General features: G+C 26.2%; 4 protein-coding genes across 4 annotated transcripts; 3 read left to right on the forward strand and 1 right to left on the reverse strand.

The window, feature by feature from the left end:
* The first annotated feature begins 832 nt into the window (after positions 1-832).
* On the forward strand, positions 833-2,036 carry LOC108000532 (nucleic acid dioxygenase ALKBH1). The gene is made up of 3 exons (XM_017060912.3): positions 833-971; positions 1,033-1,289; positions 1,404-2,036. The coding sequence occupies exons 1-3, from the start codon at positions 879-881 to the stop codon at positions 1,984-1,986; spliced, it is 933 nt and encodes a 310-aa protein (XP_016916401.2). The 5' UTR covers positions 833-878; the 3' UTR covers positions 1,987-2,036.
* A 938-nt stretch (positions 2,037-2,974) lies between these two features.
* On the forward strand, positions 2,975-4,888 carry LOC108000533 (V-type proton ATPase subunit D 1). Its single transcript, XM_017060914.3, has 4 exons — positions 2,975-3,127; positions 3,457-3,574; positions 3,680-4,165; positions 4,240-4,888. Exons 1-4 carry the CDS (start codon positions 3,087-3,089, stop codon positions 4,330-4,332), a joined length of 738 nt encoding a protein of 245 aa, XP_016916403.1. The 5' UTR covers positions 2,975-3,086; the 3' UTR covers positions 4,333-4,888.
* A 329-nt stretch (positions 4,889-5,217) lies between these two features.
* LOC108000535 (arylalkylamine N-acetyltransferase 1) lies at positions 5,218-7,623 on the forward strand. The gene is made up of 3 exons (XM_017060917.3): positions 5,218-5,541; positions 5,734-6,003; positions 6,598-7,623. Exons 1-3 carry the CDS (start codon positions 5,233-5,235, stop codon positions 6,754-6,756), a joined length of 738 nt encoding a protein of 245 aa, XP_016916406.3. The 5' UTR covers positions 5,218-5,232; the 3' UTR covers positions 6,757-7,623.
* A 58-nt stretch (positions 7,624-7,681) lies between these two features.
* LOC108000536 (cytoplasmic 60S subunit biogenesis factor ZNF622) lies at positions 7,682-9,049 on the reverse strand. The gene is made up of 2 exons (XM_017060919.3): positions 8,383-9,049; positions 7,682-8,307 (listed from the first exon to the last, which is right to left on the reverse strand). Exons 1-2 carry the CDS (start codon positions 9,047-9,049, stop codon positions 7,829-7,831), a joined length of 1,146 nt encoding a protein of 381 aa, XP_016916408.1. The 3' UTR covers positions 7,682-7,828.
* Between the last annotated feature and the right edge of the window lie 171 nt (positions 9,050-9,220).

Here is a 9,220-nt window from a genome sequence, read left to right on the forward strand (position 1 = left end):
TTTACGATATAAAAATAGCGATTTTAAATTATTTAATTGTTAAATAAATATGTGATATACAATATTGAAGTGATTGAATTCAAGATCCAGTTTAGTAACTGGAACAAGGTTCGTTCATATTCTTTGAGATACAGGTGAATAATCATTCGCAACTGGGCTAGGTGGGTGGGTGGAATTTATGAAGAATAAGAGCGATGGTAATGGATGATTATTAACGCAGCGCGCACTATTAATTTGCACGAAGCTTTCGAAAAGCCTTGAAGCCGGCTGGCGTGCCTCTCTTTACCTCTATGAAATCATAGATTTCCCGGCAGTGTTATTATGCGAAAATTACGCTCTAAAATTAGTCACAGTCCATTACCATATGCGTACACAGATAAAGGAATGAGGTTGGGCACGGCAAGAAAAAATTGCTTGAAACTCTGACTTTTTCGATATGTATCTGGCTATTAATGTTCACACTATAATGATGATATTATGCTAAATGAATCGTAATGCAAAATGCGCTGTCTGCATGTTCACTCATTGATTGTTCCGATATTTAGTCACATGCCGCATCATAGATGTATCTTTGAATATTTACTTGTAGGTTAGACAAGATGCTGCATGTTGTAAGAATGTTATTTTTAAGACTTATCAAGATAAAGTTACAATTAAATGATTAAAAACCAAAAAATCCGATACTTTTGATTGTCACTATTATGAACCAAGTGGAAATAACATTTTTATTCAAATATTATCTAAAATTTATTGTATTCGTATAACATGGGTTAAAATCTACTTTTAAATTGCATAGATTTAACTGATGATCTCCACCAACGATATCTATTGACATATGTGTGAATTAACAAACATGGCGACGCCCATGGTTTCAAGTAATGTTTAAAGATAATTTTAAATATTATAAAAGTCGAAATCCTCGTCCTAATTTAAAAAATGTGATCGATTTGAATAATCCCGATTATAATAAAGTATGTAATAAATTTAAAAAATCGTGTATTTTATGTATATAAATATGTTCATATTTTTTAGGTTATTAGTTTTAAAGAAAAATTGCTTGATATACAATGCGAACATGAATTGGGATTAAAATCAATAAAACATTGGAAAGTTTTTGAATTTTTAGATATTCCAGGACTTATTTTTATAAAAAATCCATTTACTACATATGGGCAACGATATTGGATTATAAAATGTTTAAAAGAATATTCGAAAAAACCACATAAATTAAATTTACATGCTCATAATATTTTAAATGATGATGAAAATTGGTGGGATATATGTTTTAAGTAAGATGCATTGTAATATTATAAAAAAATTATATATTATATAATTTTATATTATAATATATTTATATATTTATAATTAATATTTGTAATATATATTTATTATATTCATTATAGGAACTTTGATAAAGGTGAAATTAATACCAAATTAATATCAAAATTAAGATGGGCAACATTTGGGTACCATCACAACTGGGATACAAAATTATATTCTGAAACATGCAAGACAAAAATACCTATAGAATTATCATTGTTAACATCATTTTTAGCACAAACATTAGGATTTAAAGATTTTAAAGCTGAAGCAGCTATCATTAATTACTATAGAATGAATTCAACTTTAGCAGGTCATACTGACCATTCTGAACCTAATGTAGAAGCTCCCTTATTTTCTATAAGTTTTGGTCAAACTGCAATATTTTTAATTGGAGGACTTATGCAAGAGGATACAACTAATGCTATATTTTTACGGAGTGGAGATATAATAATAATGTCTGGAATGTCTCGTTTGAGATATCATGGTATACCAAAAATATTATTAACCATTGATAAACCATGGGATAACGAAGAGCTAAATGATGATCAATGTACTAGATTAAATCAAAATGATTGGAAAAAAGCAAAAATTTATATTTCTGATGCTAGAATAAATATGAATGTAAGACAAGTGTTAAAAGTTGGACAATTCTCTTTGTTATAAAATGCAAAATTGTCTTGTATATTTTTTATTAAAAATACTTATATCAATTACATTAATGTAAGATACTTATTTTTTCCTTGTTATCTAAGCTGTCAATTCACATCAGCTGATAGAAGCTGCACTATAAAAATATATTGCTATTATTTAAATACTATTATTTGAAATATCTTCTATATTATGGTTTTCTAGATTATTTTGAAACATATTCAAAATATTTAGAAAGTCCCAGGCAATTGTTGTCATTTTTAATAAAAAATCCTGTGTATATGATATCCATTTGACTTTAATATTGTTGATTGTTTCATGATTATCGCAATTATTTGGAGTTGAACAAGATTCTGTTAATACTATTGGCATATATGGTTTTAGTAAGATGTTTGTAGCATCACGAACTGCTTTATTTAGGATAAAATCTTTCGAGATATCAGATGCGTAAATCATTTTTTCCATATTAATAATAATTTACCGAAAGAAATATATGGATCAGCCTGTAATAAGAATTAATCATTTAGGATTAATTTTTCGTTAGTATGTAAAAATATACGAACCTATTTCTAAAAAAGATTAATGTTCATTCTTATATCTTTGTAGACTTTTTTAATTATTCCAGATTCTTAGCAACTTCTACGTGTGCTATGCGGATTGACAGCATTCACGTTTATCCTGAATATGTTATTTAATTCATTGTCGCTAATGAAAAAATAACGTTTTTCTTTTATTAATTGTTATATGAAACAATTTTTCATTTCTTTAAATAAAATTTTGTATTTTTGAGCCATTGAAGAATTTTGGTTTTTATTATTTTCATTCTTTATTTACGTAAACATTAATTTAATTTTATAAATTTTTATTATGTTAGCTTCGAAATTTATTTATTGATGTTAATCTTGCTACATTTTCATTCCGTTCAATTGTTTTATATACTCTGTGTATTGTATTAAAAAATTTTGGTTACATTTTTTATTATTTGTTGTTTTTAAAATTGCGCGCTAATTTTATGCGACTATACACTTTTATACTATATATATATTTCTGACATTTCCGGTCTTACGAGTCAGCTGATCAATTTCATTCCTGTCTACTTGATAGTTCTCACAGTAATGTCTGGAAAAGAAAAACTTGCAATTTTCCCTTCTCGGGGGTAAGTTACTCCTTAAATTATAAAAGTTTATTTTATTTTTTATTGAATTTTATTTTTAATTTATTTAATTCTTTTTTATTCTTAATAGATTATAAAACTGTTATTATTATCATTAGATGGGTGTAACCCTACTTTTAATGTGTTCAAACCATTTAAATTATTTCTTAATGTATATGTTTATAACTACGAATATATGATTAGTTTATTATAAATTTTAATTATAACTTGTATTGTACAAAATCACTAAATTTACACATCATTTAATTCTTCCATTAGATTAATTAAAGATATATATCATGCAAGATTTATAATTTGATTTTTTTTTTCAGGGCACAAATGTTAATGAAATCCCGTTTACATGGAGCACAGAAAGGTCATGGTTTATTAAAAAAGAAAGCAGATGCATTACAAATGCGTTTTAGATTAATTTTGGGTAAAATTATTGAGGTACAATAACAATTGTATATAGCATATAATATTTGTATATGATATAAAAAAATATATTTGTATAAATAATTATTTTTTTTTCTATAAAAATTTTTTTTTGTTTAGACAAAAACTCTTATGGGAGAAGTAATGAAGGAAGCAGCTTTTTCATTGGCTGAAGCTAAATTTGCAACTGGAGACTTTAATCAAGTAGTTCTTCAGAATGTGACAAAAGCACAGATTAAAATTAGATCTAAAAAAGATAATGTTGCTGGTGTTAATCTTCCAGTATTTGAATCTTATCAAGATGGCACAGATACATATGAATTAGCAGGTTTGGCAAGAGGTGGACAACAATTGGCAAAATTGAAAAAAAATTATCAAAGAGCAATCAAATTATTAGTGGAATTAGCATCTTTACAAACAAGTTTTGTAACCTTGGATGAAGTTATTAAAATTACAAATCGTCGTGTAAATGCTATTGAACATGTTATCATTCCAAGAATTGAGAAAACACTTGCTTATATAATTTCTGAGTTAGATGAATTAGAAAGAGAAGAATTCTATAGATTGAAGAAAATTCAAGATAAAAAGAAACAAGCAAAAGCTAAGGTAAGTTTTACATTCTAAAAATGATTTTTTATATCTTTTAATCAAATTTTTCATACATTCAATTTATTTTACAGCTTGAGGCAGCTAGAGCAGAGATGATAGCTTCTGGTAAAGATGTAGAAGCTGCAAATATGCTTGATGAAGGAGATGATGACATTTTATTTTAAACATTGTATACAATTTATTTTCACAATCTATAGTATTAAAAAATTGTTTTAATTTTGAATGAATGGGTTAATGAATGAATCCAGTGAAATATGAGAATATATTTAATACTTTCACAAAAATCTTAAAACAATATTAATTTTATATTTCAGTTGTATTATATAAAAAATTATTAAAATTTGAAATTTCTGCATAAATAGATGATAAGAAGTAGATGATTTTATAGATTATTAACATTTTTTATACAATATGATACAATATGATATATTATGGTATATTATAAATATGATATAATATGTTATATTGAAATTTATCACTATATTATAAAAAATGTTAATAATACTTTTTATCAACTATGTGCCACTGATTTGATATCTGTTGAAATTGTATTTAATGCATTCAACATATTTATATTGTTATATTACATGTTATATTAATAAGATTATAACTTAATACAAATAATTTGCGACGATAGCAATGTTACAAGAAATTATAAAACCAATTTATTTAGTAAAAATTTATGAAAAATAAATATGTACATATACATATATATATTTATTTCCGTTTAAATTATTTATCTATCATCATTCTAGCTTTCCTACAATAATTAGAAAATATCTATTCATTTTATAAAATTTCATAAAAAATTATATTTTTAATATATTTTATTAATAATGGGAAATAAAAATCAAATAATTTTCATTCAATTAATCAAATAAATTTCATTAAATTTTTTTTTTTATATTTATAACTATAGATATTTTAATTATCTTAAGATAATTTGTCGTATTTTTAGCGCGATTTTCCTGAAATAATTAAAAAGAATGTCATTATAGATAGTAAAATGTCATTATAGATAATTATTATAGATAGTAAATTTCTTGAACTAGGTCAATCAATATATGAACCTTTTCCCATATGAGTCAACTCTCCCTACTAAAGATAGTGCGCGTGTGGAAAATCTTTTCAGTGCGCGGAAAATTCGTACCACCCCAAAGATGTCGTCTGATCATTTAACGGTCGTGGATGTTCCAGAAAATCGCTTTGATGATGCGATCCATCATTTAAAGTGGAATTTCTTTTCTGACGAACCTTTGAATCATGCAGTAGGGCTATGTGAGAAAGGAGAAAGCCAATTCGAATTGGAAAGACATTGCTTGCTTACTTTAAAGCAGGGATACTCAAGGATGCTGGTGAATCAAAATGGAATGGTAAGCTGAATTAAAGGAAACGAATTTTGTATATCTTTTTCTTTTACAATAAAGAAACAATTATGTACTTTTAGTCAATTTGATTTATTTTATACGTTATAAATATTTCATCGATCAAGCAATGTTTTTCTATGATATATATAGACTTATGAACGTTTAGTTCATTGTCGATCATAAGTACTGTCCTATCAGATAGCTGGTATGGCTTTGAATGGTATCTTGAAGAAGGGAGAACGAGAAGAAGCTGAACGTCGTCTCGCAGAATTAAATGATAAAAAATTCAAAATAATTTTCGGGCTTCTCTACAAAGTTAACGAGAAAATTGATCTTTTTTCTAAGTACAATGTAGATGAATTATTTGAATGTCGAATACTTAGTATAGATGAGAATTTTCGTGGAAAAGGTTTGGCGAACATACTAATGGCAGACAGTATAGAAACTGCAAGAAATGCAGGTTTCAAGGTAATTCTAATCATGTATAATTGTAATAACTTTTTTAAAAAAATAATACATAATTTTGTATGATAAATGTTGTTGAAGCATGCATTCAAATTCGATGGAAAATCTTTTTAGAACTGTAACCCTCCTTACTATTCCTTATCGAAAGCTTTTACTAATTTTACGACAATCCTTCAAATTTCAATTATAAGTTGCAAAAATTTATTTAATAAATATTGCTTTTTTATACATAAATGTTAAATATATAATTAATTATTAAATTTAATATTTTGAAATGATATAAAAGATTTACTAGAAACCAGTAAATTTATTAAAAATGAAAAAAGATTTTATGTATCTGCTCGTACTTGTACAGCACGATCTGGCGTGATCGTTTGGTGAGAAGTTCACATTATATTTTTGTTTCAGCATGTTCTTCGATTAATATGCATGGGATGATTTTCGTTTATCAAGATGTAAAATTACAATGCACTCATTACTTTCTCGAGAGGTATATTTGCACGCAGTGTACTTCATACCAAGTGTATGTAAATGTTGTGTGCTTAATTTATTATGATGACACTAAAATATGATATTCAAATTGTTATATGTTCGCAGGTTTTTAAAGCTGATGCTACAGGAATGTTTTCACAAAAAGTATGCTTGAAACATGATTTTCAAGTTGAGGCAGAAATTCTGTACACGGATCTCGATGAATCAATCAGACCAAAACCTCCTCATGAAGCTTTAAAGCTTATGGTGAAGATATTGAATTAAAAATATAGAGAAAAACGAAATTCAATGTTAATCTTGAGAAATCTCTAATAAGCAGACAAAGATATTATGAAAGAGCAGTAGTATAAACTATGTGTATCGTTGTGTGACAATAACACGTCTCTAATGTATGTTTGTCTCAAAGACGCATTTACAAAGTTCTTACATCTAACTGCAAGGCGAATCGTATGCCTCTCTTAGAAAGTATTAACGATTTGAGGCATAGATTATTAGTCCTTGTCTGTGTTCTGAATGGTGTGCTGTTATTAAGAAAAAAATAAATAATATATATTATTATATTAAAATATATATATTGAGTTGACAAATGCAAGAATGAAAATCCATTTAATATTTTCTTCATTGGACTTTTGTTCTGCATTCTGCTAATTCAAAACGAAACAAAGTGCTCTAATTTACGTAGTAAAAGATATATAAACAAAATAATTATCTCTTCGTATGTGGCAAAGAAATATATCAACGATAGAATCTGAAACTGAAATAATGTGTCAAATGTTGTAATTTGACATTTGTTAATTCTCTAGTACATTTCTATAGTTCGCTGGTGGTAAATTGAAAGTATATTGTATATGTACACAATAAACAACGTTGGAAGTGTTCGATTGTGTACACGTTTTTTTACAGCTACCAATAAAGACTAACAGAACACGGAATAGTTCTTAATCCGTGTCTAACAATTTTTCGAAAATAGTGATTTAGCTTATGGTTACAGGAATAACTGGATGGGTCCATATGAGCATAGAATAATATTAAAAAAATTATTATTTTTGTTGACGTCACATGTTACGAAAATATATCACAAGTTATTTTGTAAAAGTAAATCTGCTAAATAAATATTACAGTTTATAATGATTAATGTCTAATAATATATCCTTTCTATAAAATAACTATAAAATATATTAAATCCAGATTGTAATTAAATAAGTACAACTTTATTTTGATAATAGATCTATAAATATACAATGTAACAAGCAACAAAATTTTCCATAAAAATTATATAATTTAAAAAGGAATACAGTCTTGCAATAATATTTAAATATACACATAATAAGAAGACTTAAAAGTTTACTTGAGGTCTAAAATGTTTTTGTAATTTATTTGCCTTAAATTGTAATTGCGTAGAATATTTTGCCTGTATTCTCTGCATATATTTTATATCTCTGGCTTTTTTTACAACAGCCTCTTTCTCTGTTTCTGTCCATCCTAAAGCTCTATATTGTGATAACACTTTACGTAATTTTGTGCTTTTTGATACTGCAACTGCTCTATTTGGATTCAAATTTTGTTTATAATATCTTAATAAAGATCTATGACCAATAATATTTCCCGATGGTAAGATTAGTTGATAATCACTATCATCTAATTCTGGTATTTCAATTTCTGCATCTGGATCATTAGATTCTGCATCAGGATAACTAGATGAATAATCATAATATTTTGCATATTCTACAAGTGAATCTCCTTCATGCAACATTTTACAATGACCTTTGTCAATCATATGTGCTCTAGCAGCCTCAGCACTTTGAAAACATCTTCCTATTAATTGATTATATTAATATATTTTTTTTAATTTTCTAATAATAATAATAAATAAAATTTAAATTAACTTACCAGAATTATTACACCAAATACACATATATCCAATAATAATTTTTTCTCCAAGATATTCAAGTAAACCTTTAATGTCTATGCAATATTCAGGATCTGGTATAAAGAATGAATGTGCAATTGTCATATGTTTTAAATTCTTTACTAAAGATCTACTATGATGACTGCAAAACAAACAATTATTATTTGTGACTGGATTTTCAATATCTTCAGTCCATTCATCAGAATCTATAGATTCAATATCAGAATTTGCTTCTACATGTTCTCTTAGATATTTCTTAGACACTTCTTCATTTGTATTTTTCTTAATAATAGAACTTTCCGAAGGACCATCATCACTGAGATCTTCATTTACAATTTCAGAAGAAATATTTTGTTTTATATATTTTTCTTTGTGTTTCTTTGATAATAAATGATTTTCATACTGATTTCTAGTATTGAAATTCTTTCTACATATTTTACAACTCATTGTTTCTTCTTCTTTTTTTTTGTCATCCTTATTCCTTTGCGCAATTACTTTTTTCTGAAATTCTTCAGCAGATGCAGGGGGTAATTCAGCTACTTTCCTCTTTAAATTATACCTATGCCAATCTGATTTATAATGTTGTCTTTGTATTTCCAAATCTTTAAATGCTACGCGACATGTGATACAAGTAAACGGTGAAGTCATTTTTTTAGTACGTTTCAATAAACCAAAAATTAACAAAATCTAACAACTTTTTAAATCTATTTTTCTTAATCATTCAAAATTGTATAATAATTTTATAATAAATTTTTAATATAATTCATTTATCACAATATAAATTTATATAGATCATAATACAAATATTAATAATTACGA

The sequence above is a fragment of the Apis cerana genome, linkage group LG9 (genome assembly GCF_029169275.1).
Source record: "Apis cerana isolate GH-2021 linkage group LG9, AcerK_1.0, whole genome shotgun sequence".
Taxonomy (NCBI): domain Eukaryota; kingdom Metazoa; phylum Arthropoda; class Insecta; order Hymenoptera; family Apidae; genus Apis; species Apis cerana.

Excerpts from the sequence above, each read along its gene's own strand:
- LOC108000533 (XM_017060914.3), top strand. The coding sequence starts at position 3,087 with ATGTCTGGAAAAGAAAAACTTGCAATTTTCCCTTCTCGGGG. Across the intron at positions 3,128-3,456 it reads GCAATTTTCCCTTCTCGGGG|GGCACAAATGTTAATGAAAT; the intron begins GTAAGTTACTCC and ends TTTTTTTTTCAG. Across the intron at positions 3,575-3,679 it reads TTTTGGGTAAAATTATTGAG|ACAAAAACTCTTATGGGAGA; the intron begins GTACAATAACAA and ends TTTTTTGTTTAG.
- LOC108000536 (XM_017060919.3), bottom strand. The coding sequence starts at position 9,049 with ATGACTTCACCGTTTACTTGTATCACATGTCGCGTAGCATTTAAAGAT. Across the intron at positions 8,308-8,382 it reads TATTTGGTGTAATAATTCTG|GAAGATGTTTTCAAAGTGCT; the intron begins GTAAGTTAATTT and ends ATCAATTAATAG.
- LOC108000532 (XM_017060912.3), top strand. The coding sequence starts at position 879 with ATGTTTAAAGATAATTTTAAATATTATAAAAGTCGAAATCCTCGTCCT. Across the intron at positions 972-1,032 it reads ATAATCCCGATTATAATAAA|GTTATTAGTTTTAAAGAAAA; the intron begins GTATGTAATAAA and ends CATATTTTTTAG. Across the intron at positions 1,290-1,403 it reads TGGTGGGATATATGTTTTAA|GAACTTTGATAAAGGTGAAA; the intron begins GTAAGATGCATT and ends TATTCATTATAG.
- LOC108000535 (XM_017060917.3), top strand. The coding sequence starts at position 5,233 with ATGAACCTTTTCCCATATGAGTCAACTCTCCCTACTAAAGATAGTGCG. Across the intron at positions 5,542-5,733 it reads TGGTGAATCAAAATGGAATG|ATAGCTGGTATGGCTTTGAA; the intron begins GTAAGCTGAATT and ends CTGTCCTATCAG. Across the intron at positions 6,004-6,597 it reads CAAGAAATGCAGGTTTCAAG|GTTTTTAAAGCTGATGCTAC; the intron begins GTAATTCTAATC and ends ATATGTTCGCAG.